Source organism: Trichechus manatus, unplaced genomic scaffold, assembly GCF_000243295.1.
Source record: "Trichechus manatus latirostris isolate Lorelei unplaced genomic scaffold, TriManLat1.0 scaffold00172, whole genome shotgun sequence".
Taxonomy (NCBI): Eukaryota; Metazoa; Chordata; class Mammalia; order Sirenia; family Trichechidae; genus Trichechus; species Trichechus manatus.
In genome coordinates, this window is record NW_004444108.1 from 4083106 (window position 1) to 4101986 (window position 18881).

The 18881-nt window shown below is 40.1% G+C and overlaps 1 protein-coding gene across 1 annotated transcript; it reads left to right on the plus strand.

Moving 5' to 3' along the window:
* The first annotated feature begins 761 nt into the window (after nt 1-761).
* On the plus strand, nt 762-14745 carry BAG2 (BAG cochaperone 2). Its single transcript, XM_004386831.2, has 3 exons — nt 762-907; nt 12342-12451; nt 13783-14745. Exons 1-3 carry the CDS (start codon nt 795-797, stop codon nt 14193-14195), a joined length of 636 nt encoding a protein of 211 aa, XP_004386888.1. The 5' UTR covers nt 762-794; the 3' UTR covers nt 14196-14745.
* The last annotated feature ends 4136 nt before the right edge of the window (nt 14746-18881 follow it).

Consider the following 18881-nt stretch of genomic DNA (forward strand, 5'->3'; position numbering starts at 1 on the left):
GTGAATTCATCTTGCTTTATGCATCCAGCTAGACGGAAAGGTGTGGTAGCTCTTTTTCTCTCTATAGGTTTAGTGTTGCCCAGGCTTTGATTCTCATCTCAGGAAAGGGAGCGGTAACAGGACAGGCCTAGACTGGCTAGGAGTTGGACATAAATGCTTTCTGCTCCCCAGAGGGACCAATTCTCCCCACATCAAAGGACTTTAACTTTTTTTGTTCTTGCTGTGAATTATGGGTGCTGGGAGAAACCAAAAGAGGCCATCACTGAGCACTACATCCACCTGTGGGTGTTGGTTACTTTTAGGCTGCACTGAGTAGGGCGTCTGTTCCAGGGAAGGGGAGGGGGGCGTTCTCCGCATGGGCTTCAGGTTATTCTGGGGAGCCGAAGTATCAGCCGATCGCGTTGGGTCCAACTCGCTTCCTGTGTCCGCCCCTCCAGGTGCCTCTAAGGCTGCCTGGCTTTGCTCCTCAGGTCCCGTGACCTGCCTGCCTGTCCTGGAGACCCTTGGCCAGCGAGTCCCTAACCACTTCCGCCCCCTTTCCTCTCGCCGCCCCGCCGCCTCAGCCCCCTGCCAGGCCCGGCAGCCCCCGAGCCCCGCGGGCGGCGCGTCTCTCCTTCTTTGGCCACGCGGCAGCAGCAGTGTCGGCGCGTCCTCCCAGGCCGTCCCCCGCGGGCGTCAGAGGGAGGCGGTCGCCCCGCGCAGTGACAGCGACGCCTGCGGCCGCGGAAGCGATCCACTCACCGCTGTCGCCAAAGAGGCCAGTGACCTCTTGGCCCCCCGCCTCGGTGGCTTAGATGGCTCAGGCGAAGATCAACGCGAAAGCCAATGAAGGACGCTTCTGCCGCTCCTCCTCCATGGCCGACCGCTCCAGCCGCCTGCTTGAGAGCCTGGACCAGCTGGAGCTCAGGTGAGCGCGGCCGGCGGCGGCGGCGGCAGCCGGGAGGCACGGGCGCCCTGCTCGCCGCGCGGGCGGTTCCCCTGCGGAGGTCGCCGTCCCGCGCCGTCCCGGGGCTGCCTGTGCAGCAAGAGCAGTGCTTGCTTGAGATTTGTTTTGGATGGAGGTGGTGCGGTTTTGTTTGTTTCCCAGTGCTTTTTCCCCTTCTTGTCCGAGAGAAGACGAATTCTATTTAAGCTCAACCTGTGAGCCTGTTATTGGTGGCCACGTTCTGATTCACATATCTGGACATTTGGTAGCGGAGAAAACAAATCAGAGAAGATAAAAGTTAACGATGACACTGTTTGAGATTAGGGACTGTGGCACTCCGGGTCTACAAAACTTCTAGAATCTTCTCTGTGCCTGTATATGGTCCTCCCAAATGTTTTGAACTTACGCTTTTCTTGTTACGCGTTTTTAAGGGAGGCAGCAGTTCAGAGTGGCCTCCGATGTGAAATGATCAGTTTTCTTGCTCCAAAACGCTTCAGAGCAAAAACAAACCAGGAATCCACCCAATAGCAAGGATTAGAGAAGAGTGGCTGTGGGGTGAACAGTAGCTGGGTATTTTGTGGAATAAAGACACCGCAGCTTCCGTTTCTCTGGTAACCCCGCATACTGTATTCAGCCATTCCGTTAGTCTCTAAATATTTATTGTGTACCTCCTTACATAGGCGTCACTGGGCTGACATGACACCTTCTTGAAGGTGCTAGTCGCTGTGGCTTGCAAGCATGAAAGCATAGTTTTCCCTTTTACCTGATTAAGATTTCATTAAGTGATTAATCGCTCTGAGTCGGAATCGACTCGATGGCGACAGGTTTTTTTTTTAAGTGATTAATATAGTGGTAGGCTTGTATAGAATTTCTAAATAATTTATAATAAATTTTGGAAATACCTTTTTGCCTTTAACAGTATATGAAAATTTCTGTTTCCTATGAACGTTTTGATCTGTGTACAGCTTTATATAATTAAATGAAAATCTTATTAAGGCATACACGAGTTCCCTGACAGTGTACACAGAATTTTGTTTCAAAGTTTTCACCAGGTTCAAAAAGGTTTATGTGAGTCAGAAAGTTTAAGAAGGGCTGCATGTATGTGTTTACTGATTAATATACCAAAACAAGAAGAGATGTATGTTTGCTAAGAAAAGTAATTAATAGCCACAGTATTCTTCTCTTAACACTGAGGCCCTTATTACTTCCCCAAGAAAAGAGTCAGAAAATGAGAAATTGTCCATGTACAACAATTTCATGAATGGCAACAGAGAGATATCTGAGCCCTAAACCAAGTTTTGGGGTTCTGCTCAGAATGAGACAAATGGAACAAGAGAGAAGTAATGCTTCTACATGGATAGCCACAAAAGTAGTAAACCTGACCCGTTCAAACCAGAGAAAGTAGAGCACAACTAGAGATCAATGGCCTCAGCTACTTTCTCTCTCTTACAGAATATTATTTCTTTCTATGCAGCAGCATAAAAAGTAACTCACACATCTCTCTTGGCCTTCAGAACTTTGAGAGCATGTTATCTGACTTTTTTGGAGTCTCCCTCCCCAATTCAGAAAGCAAGGATTTTTTCCTTAAAGGAATGAGGAGGGTGTGGCCCCTCCTTCAAGCTGAGTCATTGTCCTCAAACCACAATTAATGCCTCACATGTGGTTGGTACAGAAGTGGTCAAGTGTGTCTCTTTAAAAGAAAGCCTCTAGTTTCTTGAATATTATTATAGTCAAATGTTTGATTAATGTAAAATGTGTACTGATTACTGCACATAAGGGATTAAATTACAACTTGCTTAATTAACCCGTGAGCTAAGGAGGAAAGACTACTGATTAATATGTGTCTAATTGTTCATTTCAAGGATTTTTCTAGTAATTCTAGACTTTTGAAAGTTTTATTTCTTCCTTTAAAAAAAAAAGAAAGAAAACTTAGGAAGTGTTTCATAAGGTAAGAAAAGATAGAAAAATGCTAATGTCGATTCTATGAAAGTTTTTCTGAAACCACATGGGCAATGTTACAGAGCCCTACACTATTAAAAATAAGAATTTTGACTATAAGGTCACTTTTTAAATAAATCAACATGAAATGTAATTTTGCTTTAGTAGTTTAATTTCATATGAACTAAGACTAATAAAACAGTGTATTAGGTAGAGGAAAACATTATAGTTTGTACTTAGAAGCGTGCAGTTACTGTTCTCCAATCACACTGCTTCTGTAGATTGTGGAAGAAATTTCTTCCATATGAAACTGAAAGCAAGATTATGCCATATGCTTTATGACTTGAATTATGAGCTGCTGTATATGATGTTTAAAATGCTTTAAAATACTTGGCAGCATTCTACGAATAGTTAAAGAATTCTGTTTGTTTCTAATTCTTTATCATGACACTAGCCTTTCTTTTTTGACTCCATCTCCTTTATTACTTTTTCTTTTCTCCACATTTTCATAACTAGTTCTAAACAGAGTCTGAATTTTTCATTCGGCAGTGGTTCAAGATACCTAGCTACTGTTTGTTATTATTACTTTTTAACAGTTATTGCAATTAATAATTATTATTAATAAGAAATGGAGCCCTGGTGGTGCAGTCGTTAAGAGCTCAGCTGCTAACCAAAAGGTCAGCAGTTCAAATCCACCAGCCACTCCTTGGATACCCTATGGGGCAGTTCTGCTCTGTCCTGTAGGGTTGCTATGAGTCAGAATTGACACAGTAGCAATGGGTTTGGTTTATTATTATTATTATTAATAAAAATAATCATGCTAACATTTATTCCATTAATGAGCACTGACTATATTCCAGGCCCCATGCCTTTGTGGAAGTACTATCTCCATTCTACAGATGGGAAATTGGGCTTAGAAAGTTAACAGACTTTGAGTAATGGACTCCAATTTGAACCCAAGAAGCCCAGCTCTCCAGACTCTTTAACACTTTATGCCTAAATTTTCTTAACGTTAAATGTTATATTTCAAAATACAGGAATGATATATGGATGAATATGTTACTGAAAGAGATGCGAAGTCTATTAAATTGGCCTTTAATTCAGTAAATATGGAACACTATGTGCCAGGCATTGGGTAGCTTCTAGAAGGCTCTGGATAGTAATGAAGATATTTGGGGGATGGGTTTTGGAGAATGGTGGGGGTTGGGGGAGAATGACAAGACTGGGAGATTGACTGTTCACAAATTTCCCCAAACTGATCACATCGTGGCCTTTTCCCCTTCCAATCAGCCAGAAATGAAAGGGTGGGGCAGAGGCTGATATGGATCATTTATCTGGGTTAAAGTTTCTTGATAGGGTGTGCCAGTATCCCAGCAGTCAATACAAACAGGCATCATAACTAATATTGTATAAAGGCCTATAATTTAAAAGAGCACTTTTCAGATGCATTGTTATTTGAACCCTACAAAATCCTTTGAGGTAGGAGGAGGGCACATATTATCTCTTTTAGAAATGAGGAAGCTGAAGTCCAGGGGGATTAAGTGGCTTTCCCAAGGCCATACTACTAATGAGTATCTCCTAACACTAAACACCAGTCCCATGTCTCTGTAGTCAGTGCAATATAATATTTTGGTGATAATTAGGAGAACCCTTCAGAATCTTACATTGCCTAAAATATAAGCAGTCATTAGAGAGTTCTTTTGGTATGGAGTATTGAATAAGACAAGGGACTATGATTTTAAGAACCTGTTTTAGAAATTATTTCTTCTGAATGAATCCATGATGTGAGCATTTGCCATTTTCTCTCCTTTTTATGAAAGCACAGACTCTTGTTATTAATAAGCCTGAGTTTATACTACTAAGTATATAATAATTATCATGAAGCTAATGTATGCCAGCACCAATTTTAGGCACATTGTACTTATTAACATATACAAATGTTTTTGTGTTTGTTGTCAGTCACTGTGTTAAACTTGTTACCTGCTTTATTTCATTCGATCACAGCTGCCTTCACCTCACTCTCCCTATTTTATAGGTGAGGAAATAGAGGCTGAGTTTAAGTCACTATCTAAAGTCACACAGCTAGTAGCACCATTTTGAACAGTTGGACTGAAAAGCCATTGCAGTTTCCACTATAAACTGTACTAGCTGACATATCCATAGTAGCTGCAGTCTTGGTGAAATCATCCTCGTGCATCTCCTAAGTCTCTCAACAATTTGTCCTTTTGATACCTCGGCTACAGAGATTTGTGAGCTGGCCAACACCTGAGGACTAGCTGAAGATGTGTGTGCCCCAATTTTGTTCTCATATAAATATTTCAACAAAAATTTCTTTTTTGCCAAAGCCTGTTTACTTGTGATTTCACACACACTTTTCCAGGAGCAAAGCCCAGGCAAGCCTTGATGTGAGGATCTTTCCCAATTTGGACATGTAGCTGCCTTCAGGATCTGTTAGTAAAAACAGGACTGCCCCTCTCTGCCAAGAGGAGTGTTGTCAGATGAGGACAGTTTAAATTTGCTCATGCACAATATCTGCACAATAACAGACACAGCACCAGGCATGAACTATTGTCAGCAAGCAGCCCTGTATCCTACATTGTAGAGCAGTGGCTCTCAACTGGGATAAGTTGGCCCCCAAGGGGACATTTGACAATACCTGGAGACATTTTTGGTTGTCACAACCTTGGGGGGCGGGGGGAATGCTGCTGGCATTAGGTGTTGCTAAATATCCTATGATGCACAGGACAGGCCCCTCATAAAGAGTAATCTGGCCCAAAATGTCAGTAGCACCAAGGTTGAGAAATCTTGGTATAGAGGAATCAGATGAGGAAGTCAAAACATTTTTTGACTATGATTAGGGTTGCGAATGCCCCCAGGAGCCTCTCGGATGCACCTTCAACCTAAGCCTTAAGAAACATGAGCTCATCATAAACAATTACTAAATACACTAAGGAGTCCCTGGATGGTACAAACGGTTAAGCACGCGACTACTAGCCAAAAGGTTGGTGGTTTAAACCTACGTAGAGGTGTCCTGGAAGACAGGCCTGGCGATTTACTTCCCAAAAGTTTACACAGCCTTGAAAACTCTATGGAGCAGTTCTACTCTGCACAAATGGGGTCACCACGAGTCAGAATCGAATGGACAGCAACTAACAACAACACCACACTAAAAATCAAGGTACTGTGAACTAGAGCCAGTAGAAATCACAGCAGAACCAGACAAAGCTCAAATATTGGAATTATTAGATGCAGAATATAAGTACATTTAATAGTTTCAAAGAGAGGTTAATTGAAAACCTGAGTAAAAAGCAAGACACTTTTTGATGAGGTAGATTAGAAAAGGAGCCAAAACAAGGAGTGAAAAATACAACTGAAATGAAACATAAAAGAGGGAAAAAATAAAGTAGACACTGCTGAGGCGAGACTATACGAACTAGAAAGTAGAATCTGATGAATTTGCCTAGAATGCAGCAGAATGAAATATGGATAGAAAAAGTAGAATAGACATGAAGGATAAAGTGAGATGGTCCAACATTTATCTAACCAGAGTTCCAGAAGAAAATAATAGAATGAGGAGAGGCAATAGTCAAAGAGATAATGGTTAAGAATTTCCTAGAACTAATGGGAAAAGTTGAAGACAAAAGGATTTGCATAAGAGTTCAAGGATAGCAATAGCTGATAAGCAGTACAAATATTATTTAAATAATCTAGAGAACTAGGTTCAGCTTTTAAAAGAAAAATTAAAAATATGATGTAGGGGCAAAGGAGGAGTTTTTGCTCAAGGGACAATACATTTATGTTAATGGTGGTGGAATAATTTGGAAAAGGATAGTGAGAATGGTTGCAATTTGAAGAATGTAATCAGTGTCACTGAATTATATATGTAGCAATTGTTGAGTTGGTGTATATTTTGTTGTCTGTATTTTCACCACAATAAAAAAAATTAAAAAGATGAAGTAATCCATATACTAGCAGATGTATAGTACCAAAGGAGACCTTGATTGCCTCAGGGGAGCGGAAGAGGGAAGTTGTTAAGGAAACAGTTCCTCCCAAAGGGGTTGGATTTTGGAAGAGGATCACCCAGTAGACAAGGGTCAGGGAGAAAGAATGTTCTTGGAGGAGGGAATAGCAAGTGCTAAGGTCTATGGTGCCAAAACTCCCGGAATCTACATTCTGAAGTGTAACATTTTACTTTTATTGTGAAATGAAAAAAGTGTACATAAAAATGTATATAAGAAGTTCTATAAAAGATGAAATTTGTTTTTCATAGGGAAAATGCCCTGGTACTTTCTATTATGTATAAGGAAGTCTTGTCGTAAGAAAAAAAAAAAAAAACTTAAAAGTGCCATCAAATTTTCTCTATATTTGGTCTCAATTAATGACAAAATATCTTCTTTATATGATAGATATATTATTTTCTAGAAACCTTCTTTTAATCCATTTTCTTTCTTATTAACAATCCCAGGAATTTACTATTGGAACTTACTGTTGTAAATGAAGCCTTTGTGAACATTCAGTTCTCCTTTACTTCCTACATTTTAGTACAAACTCAAGTGTTGAAAAATTAATCTCTTCTTTCAGCATCTTCTCATTTACCAATCACATTACTCATGGGTGTCATTAAATATTAGAGCCATGGTTTGTTTTTAGCATAAATATTTCATATTAGTGCCAACTCAGTCTCCTTCATATGCACTGGGCCCTAGTTCATCTGAGACTTTGCTAATGTAAAACATGTAAGTACATAATGAATGGTGCCGGAAGATGGCCTGATATTGTACTACTACTATTTTATAGAATATTGTTTTTGTTGTGTTTTCCAAACACATTTGTAACATGAGATTCTTAATAGCGTTCTGCTTACTGGCTCTTATGTACAAAGCTGGGCATATATTTAGTATTTTAAAGAATAAAGAGATCTTGTGATTTTACACTCTTATTGGTGCTATTTTGGAGTATAACAGGTGGATGACTGATGGGGAAAGGCATATGCATGGTTGGGGTTGGGGGGATCCATATATGGAATGGACACATGCTAAAACATTGGTGAAGTTGTTCCGTCTGTGCCCACTTAAGGCATCAGTCAGGATTAGATCTTCCATGATCTCATGTTTCCAGAACCATCCAAATACTGGGGTTAGGTCTGTCACTATTTCATTTTGCAAAAGTTGGCAACTTATTTAGTTACTGTAATCATAACATGAAAGTGCCCTGAAAATAGAGCACTTTAAATACATATTTTTTTTCTCTTGCTCTCATGATTCCTCCGCCTAGTTCGTTAGTGACTGGATATGTGAATGTGTATGTGTAGTAAGTGCATGTGTGTGTATACTTGGGAGTGGGGTAGGGAAAGTAGTGCTTCTATAGTTTGATCAGGGCTTTCTAGCAAAAACATGGGGCATTCCCTTTAAATTTGGGAAAAGACAAAGATGCCCCTATCACCGCTGTGTTTAACACATTACCAGAGGACGTTGGTACCATACAGAGAAAACAAGAAATAATACGATTGGAAAAAAAGAGATAAAAACTATCATTTTTTGCAGATGATGTGGTTATCAACCTAGAAGAACCAATAGAATCAACAGACAAGCCATTAAAATTAATGAGTCAGGGTTGCCAGTTACAAGATGAACCTACAAAAATACAGTTCTCTAACCAGCAATAATCAGCTACAAAATGTAATAAAAATATATTATTCACAACAGCAACAAGATCTATAAAAGTAGAACATTCAAGAGTCCACAAGACCATTATGAAAAGTACTTCAAATTTCTAATAAAGAACATAGTAGGGGATCTGAGTAAATAGATATACCATGCCCTTGTATGGAATGACAGTATTATAAAAAGGTCAAATTTCCCTCAAATTTTTGAGAAACCAAATAAACTTCACCTAGAGTTTCTATAGAGGAATAAAGGTCCATACATAGCTAAATTATCTTTAAAGAAGATTAAGGGGCTTGCTCTACCAAATATTATGGCATATTATAAGACTGGTGCTATAAAAAGAACATGTTGGTGCAAGGCCATCAAATATACTAATGGGGAAGGGACAGGAAGGGAAAATTACAATTAGAAGAGATGAGTTAATACTGGTGAAGGGAAAGATAATACATAACATAGGGGAAGTCAGCACTACATGACCAAGGCAAGAGAGGACACTGAGATGAACACAAAAATAAAGGGTAACTACGGCAACCACTATCACTTAGACAATTCTGCAACAATAGTATTAACAAGCAATAATTTACGGTGGAAGATAGATACACCAAGAGGTGTGGGAGGATGTGAGGGAACACACCGACAGGCAGATACAGGTTTGGTGGTGGATATTCCTACATACATGTCTGTAGCTGCAGCTCATGTAGAGCACACAAGGGATACAGCCAGGGAAACCTCTTAGACATAACCAAGCACCTTGTGGGGTGAAGTTCCTAGGCTAGAAGACAAAGGACCATAGACCTGGGGACATCTGCATCAGTTGGCACAACATACTTCATAAAGACAATATTCTGCATCCTACTTTGGTGAGTAGCGTCTGAGGTCTGAAAATCTTGTTAACAGCCATCTAAGATACAACTATTGGTCTCTTCCTGTCTGGAACAGAGTGAAGAAAACCAAAGACTCAAGGGAGCAGTTAGTCCAAAGGACTAATGGACCACGTGAACCAGTCTACACAACCCTGAGACCAAAAGAACTATATGGTGCCTGGCTACCACTACCAACTGCTCTGACTAGGATCACAACAGAGGGTCCTGAACAGAGTGGGAGAAAAATGTAGAACATAAAATCAAAATCACAAAAAAGACCAGACTTACTGGTCTGACAGACTGAAGGAACCCCTGAGAATGTGGCCCTAAGACACTTTTCTGACGTGGAACTGAAGCCATTCCTGGAGACCAACCTCACAGCCGAACAATAGACAAGCACATACGATAAAAATAATACCCGAGAGGAACATACTTTTAAACAATCAAGTATTCGAGATCAACAGGGCGATTTCTTGCCCAAAAACAAAGATGAGAAGGCAGGAAGAGGTATAAAATCAGGGCGAAAGGAAATGGGCAGCCCAGGGTAGAAATAGGGAGAGTGCTGACACATTGTCGGGAATGGAACACTTTATGTACAGACTATCGAATGGGAAACTAATTTGCTCTGTATACTTTCACTTAATGCCCAATATTAAAAAAAAATTCCTTTAACAAGAAAAAAAAATATACGACTAGACTTGCTGGTCCGACAGACTGGAGAAACCCCAAGAGTGTGGCCCCTGGACACCCTTTTAACTCAGTACTGAAGTCACTCCCAAGTTTCACCCTTCAGCCAAAGATTAAACAGGTATATAGGGCAAACAACACGCGTGAGGAATATGCTTCATAGTTCAGTCATGTATATGAGACTAAATAGGCACACCAGCTCAAAAGCAAAGACAAGAAGGCAGGAAGGGACAGGAAAATTGGACAAATGGAAACAGGGAGCCCGGGATGGAGAAGGGGAGAGTGTTGACACATCGCAGGGTTGGCAACCAATGTCACAAAACAATTTGTGTATTAACTTTTAATGAGAAACTAATCTGCTCTATAAACTTTCATCGAAAGCTCTGTGTGTGTGTGTGTTTGTGTGTGTATATACACACACACTAAGAGACGGAATAGAGATTTCAGAGGTAGACTTAATATATAAATCATTGGGGAAAAGGTGGATTGCTGGGTAGATAATGTTGGAGAAAGAGGGTCACTATTCGGAGAAAAAAAATCTGCCTAACCACATGTAAGGTTGGAGTCTAGATAGATTAAAGACATAAATATGACAAATATAACTATAGAGTTAGTAGAAGAAAATGTAGGAGAATATCTTATGACCTAGGGATAGGGAATGACGACAGTGGTGGTTCCAGTGGTAGAGTTCTTGCCTTGCATGTGGGAGACCTGAGTTCAGTTATCAGCCAATGCACCTCATGCACAGCCATCACCCATTTGTCAGTGGAGGCTTGCATGTTGCTATGATGATGAATAAGTTTCAATGGAGTGTCCAGATTAAGACAGACTAGGCAGAAAGGCCTGGCAATCTACTTCTAAAAATCAGCCAGTAAAAACCCTGAGGATCACAAAGTTCTGATCTGCAACCAAGCATGAGGATAACGCAGTACTGGGCATTGTTTCATTCCATTGTGTACGGGGGCGCCATAAGTTGGGGGCTGACTCAATGGCAGCTAACAGCAACAATCGGGGTGGGGAAGACCCTTAAATAAACTTCAAAAGCATGAACATTCGGCAAAGAAAAAGAAAAAAAGAAGATGAATTCGATCATATCAAATAAGGATCTCTACTCAGTGAAGGGCATCCCAGACAAAATTAACACATGATAAAATGGGAGAAGATGGGTGCAATTCCTGAAACCAGTAAGGGAATAATTGAGTATACAAAGTATGCCTACAAATTAACTAGAGGACCCAAAAACCAAACCCATTGCCATCAAGTCGATTCCAACTCATAGCGACTCTATAGGACAGAGTAGAACTGTCCCATAGGGTTTCCCAGGCTGTAATCTTTATGGAAGCAGACTGCCACATCTTTCTCTCACAGAGCGGCTGGTGGGTTCAAACTGCCGACCTTTCGGTTACTAGCCAAGCGCTTAACCACTACACCAGCAGGGTTTCATAACAAGAAGACAGTAACCCCTATTTAAGGAAGACAAAATAGGCAAAAACTATGAACAGGCTAACAAGGATATGAAGAGATGTCCAAAATTATTAGTAATAAAAGAAATGCAAATTAAATACTGACATATCACTGTACACCCATTAGACTGGCAACAAATAGAAAGTTGGAAAATGCTGAGTATTAGTAGAGATGTGGGGATACAGGGACTCCCATGCTTTGCTGCTAGGAGTATGGACTGGTACAGCCATTCTGAAGAACAGTCTGGCAGTACTAAGTCGAATTCAGGATAATGCACACTTTGTGTCCCAGCAATTCTGCCCTGAGTATGTATCCGAAGAAAATTCTCACTCAGGTCCATAAGGGAACTTGCACTCGCTAAAGCTTGTTTGGTGATTGGGGACAACCTGGGTGACCATCAGTGGGATGGTAGAGAGGTGAAATCAGATGGATACACACCTGGAGTATTATGCAGCAGCTAGAAGCTACTGATTAGGTGTACACATAGGAACATGGATGGTTCCTGATAAAAAAATGAGTGAAAAACAATAAAAATACACAAACACAAGTAATAGAGATTTTGTAATAGATACAAATAGGTAAACATTAGAGAGAACAATTGTCCTATAAGTGGGGAGTAAAATGGGAGGGGGATAAGTGGATAAAAAAATAGATGAAAAGAATAAAAAGGACTAAGTTATTTTTAAAAAATGTTCCTAATGCTCTTTAAACTTGAGTTGGATTGAATGATACAGAGATAAGGAAGTTTAATAAAAGAACATCCTTCATATAATACTCTCATTTTCCCAATTTATCCAGGGTTGAAGCTTTGAGAGAAGCAGCCAGTGCTGTGGAGCAAGAGAAAGAAATCCTCCTGGAAATGATCCACAGTATCCAAAATAGCCAGGACATGAGGCAGATCAGCGATGGTGAGAGCCATTTCCACACAAGGGGGCACGTCTTTTACGTACGGTTAAGGGGTTTATGATAAGGGTGGGTTATGAGTACATTAGGCTTCAGCATTTAATGTGAGCTACAGGCAGCAGCTGCAGCTGTCAGTTTATTACAACAGCTGTTTACCCAGAGGTCATTCCTCCATCATGCTCCCTACCCCCAGACAATGGCTGGAAGTAATAGAAAAAGGCCTGAATGGTCAGGAAGAACAGGATCCCACGCAGTAAGGCCATGTGTTTTACCTCAGGTTCACACTCCTCACTTCAGTTTTTTGCCAGTTACTGGACTGCAGGACATTTAAAAGCAGAAGAAAAAGATTCGAGATTGGATGCAGAAGTAAACACAAAAGGAGATGTATTGGGATGTAACTCAAAAGAGAGGAACTGGAGAAAATACATTGAGACAAAAAAACAAACCACGAATGTAAAAATGTCTTATCATTTCCATGTGAAAAGCATGTTTGCCCACAGAAGAATAGGTCACTTGTAAAACCAGCTTCATGGGCACTAAAGTTCCTAATTTGTTCCTTTGGTGCTTCACAGGACAAGCTAGTGGGCCAGGTAGCTGGTAAGGTTAAGTATGCAGTCTAACTCCGGACAAGAACCGTTACAAACCCACAATAGGCTCATGAACTAGTCTATCTCCTCACCATCTTGGCCAAACATCAGTGAAGTAGAAAGGAAGTTAAGGAACAGGACAAACGAGATTGCTGGCTGTTTCATATAAATAATGAAATGCTGACTGAGCTCCTTTTCCCATCATTGCTTCTTTGCGCTGGCCAAGATTTAGCCCACTAACCTGCTTAAATTTATCTGGAGAGGATGAAGTCAATGTCTAGTTTTGAGGCCAGCTCGTTCTCCACTACGATGGCCATGTTTTCTCAGCCAACACAGGGGCACCGTATAAACATGCACGACCTGATGGAGCTCCAGGACATCTGGTCTTCACAGCTCTAACCAGCACAAACTCCAGTTATGCTCACTGCTCACTCTCTGTATTAAGATTTTATCTCCATCCCAGTTACAAATACATACCCACCCAAACTTTTAGCAAACATGCAAATATTTGAGAAGTCATCTGGTATCCCATGTATAAAAGACTTTCTGGCAAAGGTATTCTACAGCCTCTTTCTGTAATCCATTACACTCCATCAGTTAATGTCCTACAGTTTTAGCTTTTACCTTTAAAAAACTCACAGCAGAGGCGCTTACAGAAAATAACAGATTTAGCCACAAATGAATGTCTTAGTGTTCTTGACATTGATAAGTTTATGTCTCTCGTTGATACTTCAAAATTTTTTGTTTAGGAGAAAGAGAAGAATTAAATCTGACTGCAAACCGTTTGATGGGACGAACCCTCACTGTTGAAGTTTCAGTTGAAACAATTAGAAACCCCCAGCAGCAAGAATCCCTAAAGCATGCCACAAGGATTATTGATGAGGTGGTCAATAAATTTCTGGATGATTTGGGAAATGCCAAGAGTCATTTAATGTCGCTGTACAGTGCTTGCTCTTCCGAGTTGCCACCTGGGCCAGTTGATCAGAAGTTTCAGTCTATAGTGATTGGCTGTGCTCTTGAAGACCAGAAGAAAATTAAGAGAAGATTAGAGACTCTGCTTAGAAATATTGAAAACTCGGACAAGGCCATCAAGCTGCTAGAGCATTCTAAAGGAGCTGGTTCCAAAACTCTGCAACAAAACACTGAAAGCGGATTTAACTAGTTTTGAAACCTACAAGTACTTACAAATAATGTTGTGAAAATGATAAAATACTATTTTATGTGATACTTAGTTCTTTGTTAGGCATTACCACTTGTTTGATACCGAATGTTGTTTCAGATGAGGAAAATATTTCAGTGTCATCAGTTTTGCAAATAACACAATTAAAACTAGAAGTATTTTGATTACCTATCTAGTTTTTAGAATGAATTCTTGTCTTATACTAGGATCTAGCACCTACTATATATACATTTTTTACTGTCCTGTGGATGAATACATAGTATGTGGGGAAAAATAAGTGCTCAGCTAGAGGCAGCTCTTTCCTGGGCTTTGTCTGGTATGGAAACAAATGGGCACGTGGGGCATTTAATCAACTAGTTCTCTACATTACGCAGCAGCACACACTTATTGCACACCTACTATTAAGCACTGGGCTTACAGGATACAAGGAATTGCAAAACAAGATTCTTTCCTTACGTCCTCTCTTTCAGTCAACAAAGATTTTGGAGGCATCTGTATCAAATTTTTTTCAACTTAAAGATTTATGCATCTCATATGAATGTATTTATATTTTATGAATAATTTATAAAATGTGTGAGAAAAATCAAGTATAATTTTACCACTGTGTACAGTTATATATTCACCTCACCTTTTTTCAAATACATTTCTATAAAATTTTAATCATCACAAAAATGCAGTGTTGTAACTTGCCTTTTTTTTTTTTTTAGCTAAGTACTGCTGTAAAGTCTGCTAATTGTCAACTTAAAAAACTAGATATTCTGTGCAGTTGTACCATTATTCACTTGCCCATGCCCCTCTAAGTAGTTATTTAGGTGGTTTCCTAGTTTGTTACTACTGCAACAGCTTTATGTGCGTAGAGCTTTTCCTTCTTTTGTTTTTTGTTTTCTTTGTATAAATTCCCAGCAGTGGGATTTACTAAGTCAAAAGGTATGTACATTTTCATGGCCTGAAACCTATTTCCTAATTTCTTTGTATAAGAGTTATATCAAGTTATAGTGTTTAGTAATTAACATGTAACTGTTTCACTGAAATCTGTCCAGCACTGAGCATTAAATTTTTTCTAATAGTAGATATAAAACACCTTATTTTAATTTGTGATTTACTAACAAAGTTGACCAATATATTCTTATCTGTGATAAATGAAGCAACTAGAGAACACTTTTGTCAAAGTAAGCAGTGCTATTGACACATAAAAATCCCAACAATTTCCCCAAATACTACTTCAAAGTGAATACATCAAACTCAAGTTTCATTAGAACAGAAGTATTCTTCACACTGAAAAAAATTCAAGATCTAGATTTATATAACAATTATATAGAGCTTCATCTTAGGAACAAAAATGCCAAGTCTCTCCATAAAAAGAAATTCCAATCCAAGGACATTCATGGTTGTTTCATTTGCCACTACCAACTCTACCTCATTTAAATCTTTCCACTTCATGGGAAACATTACTCCTTAGTGCTATCTGTGGCAAAGCCTCTTGGTCAGCTGACTCTCTGCTAGGCTGTCTTGAGGTTCACTGTCAGAGAAAGATTTTCTTCTTTGCCATCTTTTTATCAGCTTTTTTTTTTGAAAATTAAGAAATGGACATTCTGCCATCTTCCTCAAGTTCCCAAGTATTGTCAGTATCTGAAAATCTCTTCCACTCAGAAATACTCCCCTTTTCTGGAGGAATCCAGGAGAGCATGGCCCCCAGACTCTCTGTCAACCCCGAACTAAAACAATTCCCAAGGCCAACTCTTCAGACGAAGATTGGACTGGACTGTAGGACATAAAATGATACTTGTGACGAGTGTGCTTCTTAGCTCAAGTAGATACACGAAACTAAATGGGCAGCTTCTGTCCGGAGGTAAGATGAGAAGGCAGAGATGGTTAGGAGCTGATTGAACGGACGCAGGAAATCAGGGGTGGAAAAGAGTGTGCTGTCACAGCGTAGGGAGAGCAATTAGGGTCACATAACAATGTATGTATAAATTTTTGTATGAGAGACTGACTTGAATTGTAAGCTTTCTCATAAACTACCAAAAAAAAAAAAAAAACAACTCCCTTTCCCATTATCCCATGTTGGTCTCGGACTTTTCCCACCACCAATTTTTCCAGCTGTGCCTGCCTCCCTGGCCTCTGTATTTTCCTCATTCTGTTTCTTTCCCATGTTTTGCAATGGAGCTTTACTGGAAGCCGTTCTTGTCACAGACTTGAAGAGCTCTCACCTACCATCTCCAAACTGATTGGGGTCGGTGGTCTGTTGGGTCTCCAGCTCTCAGTACCTCCAGCTTGAGCTACATCTAAGGGGGCAAGGGCTCCAATGTGTTGACTCTTAACATATATTTTATTGATAAGAATGGAGGTATAATTTATTTTCAGATGACTAGAGTCACATTTTTACCATCACTTAAACTATTTTTTATTTAGAAAATAGTCCAATTTAGACTATAGCGACTTTAGAGTATATGTTTTGTCCTATGTTGATATATTCCCTAACAGCCCTATTTCAGTCTCTGATCATTACTAGCATGTAACATACAATTTTAGGAAAGCCCTTCTGCCATCCGTCCCCTGGCGCTTCTCCCTGAAGCCTGCTTCTTGCCTTCTGCTTTAGGGATGGGCCCCCTGCAGTGTGACAAACAGCAGGACCTACAGGGGAGTTGACAGAAGGGTTCTCAGTATTCATCAACAGAGTGAAAATCCTGCCCAGTTAAAAGTCAGACAAATACAGACTTGACCTTTCTGGTAGTTTAGAGACCCCTGACATTTAAAAAAGAACTCTAAAGCTGTCAAAGGGTGGAAAGGGGAGAGCTACAGTAAGGAATGTGAACTGGTGGCCTCTAGTGCCCCTCCCAGGCCCAGTGCTGCATCCTGCAAGGGGCACCATTCACAGTGTATTCTATGGGAATGGCGTCCTCCTTTAATAAAACATTAGCCAAGTGAGCTAATGCACAGGGACACAGCAACGAGCGCAGGCATGGTCCTTCATATTGACTGAGCTCTAGCACTCAAAATGCCTACAATTCACCCTAAAGAGGTGATCAACTAATTGGAGAACTCTGCTGCAACATTTTAAAATTGGAAAGGATGAAAGAATTTAACAGCTGCTGAAATCAGCAGAGTAAGGATTTAGCAAACTATAAATGATAAGCAATAATTTTAATTAGGAAACATCTGTTCCTTTTGAATGACTGATTGTGATAAACGCTGATACATTTGCAGAACATGTATGTGAAGTTTTTGAAGGGTGGATTTTACAGTTATTCAAGGACAAAGTAAAAGAGCTGAAAATCTTGAAAAAAGCAACAAGATGCCAGTGAGCTTGAGCTTAGCCACTCTCTAATTGAGAGGCAACAATTGTGAAGACCTTCTGCTCACGTTCTTGAGTTTTAAATCGTGAACTAAGAGTAAACAACCTGAATAAACAACTTGAACTGGACCACCCAAGTGTTCATTATTTACCTCAAACCACTATACATTGTAGCAAACACAGTTTCCTTGCATCAGCTCGAATCACTGTGGCGTTCACACACAGGTTTGGTGAGGGCCAATTTCAGTAACTAGTCCTCCTTTAATATGAAATATTCCACAGGTGACCAGAACAGGTTGAGGTGGGCAGTTTGTCAAAGAGTTTGACAAAGGGTGTCAGAAAAGCCTGCAAACCCTGGCACTGGAAAACTGACCTGGCATTTGGATCCAGGGAGTATTATAAATACATTTCCGAATGTCATCATTAGACCTCAGAGGTCTGAAGATTGGTACCAGTCGTGGGACAAAACAGAACAAAATGAGGAGGCACAATACTGCCCGTTAGTTAAGCACTGCTGCAGGAAGACCAGGGCGAGCTCCCAGCCCCACCTCTTACCAGCAGAGAGCCCCAGGGAAAGTCACTTAACCTCTCTAAGTCCCTGTCCACCCCGACTGTGAAATCGGGATAACTGTGTTCCCATGAGTTACAGGTTTCAATGAGGTATGGCGTGCAAGGTACTTAGCCCAGGGCCTGACACCTAGAACACACTTGTTAAATAAATAACCACAGGTTAAAGTGTACGTGTTATTTGAGGGCCAAAAGCCTCCAGACAAGACTAAAACAACTTTTCTTTAAAACAGATTAACAAAATTATTAAGGGAATTTTGTTTCCAAGACAAAATTATATAAACCAGTGATACTAAGTTCATTAAATATCCACTATCAGTAAAATGAAGCCCTGGTGGCACAGTGGTTAAAAGCTCGGCTGCTAACCAAAAGGTCAGTAGTTCAAATCCACCAGCCACTCCTTGGAAACCCTATGGGGTGGTTCTACCCTTTCCTATAGGGTTGCTATGGGTCAGAATCAACTCGAGAGCAATGGGTTTGTTTTTTCTATCAGTAAAGTAAGTATGCCATATATTGGCAGAGTATCCGAAAACTCTATGGAGTACATTCTACCTTGACACACGCAAGACCACCATGAGTTAAGAGTCAACCTGACAGCAACTGATTTGTTATCTGAAATATGAAATATTCTTTGTTTTGATTTTTAAAGACATAGCATTATACCTTTTACTATTTTGTTCAATACTGGTGATACACATCACATATATCAGACAAAATTTTAGCTTTGAAATGCATTTTTTTTTATTGTTGGAATTTATCTTTCATGAAATGTTTATCAAGTAGTATACTTTAAGTTTGAGGGCATA

What these genes read in the sequence shown, in the direction of transcription:
- BAG2 (XM_004386831.2), top strand. Translation starts at nt 795, where the DNA reads ATGGCTCAGGCGAAGATCAACGCGAAAGCCAATGAAGGACGCTTCTGC. An exon ending in CTGGACCAGCTGGAGCTCAG is followed by an intron (nt 908 to 12,341) that starts GTGAGCGCGGCC and finishes CAATTTATCCAG; the next exon opens with GGTTGAAGCTTTGAGAGAAG. An exon ending in CATGAGGCAGATCAGCGATG is followed by an intron (nt 12,452 to 13,782) that starts GTGAGAGCCATT and finishes TTTTTTGTTTAG; the next exon opens with GAGAAAGAGAAGAATTAAAT.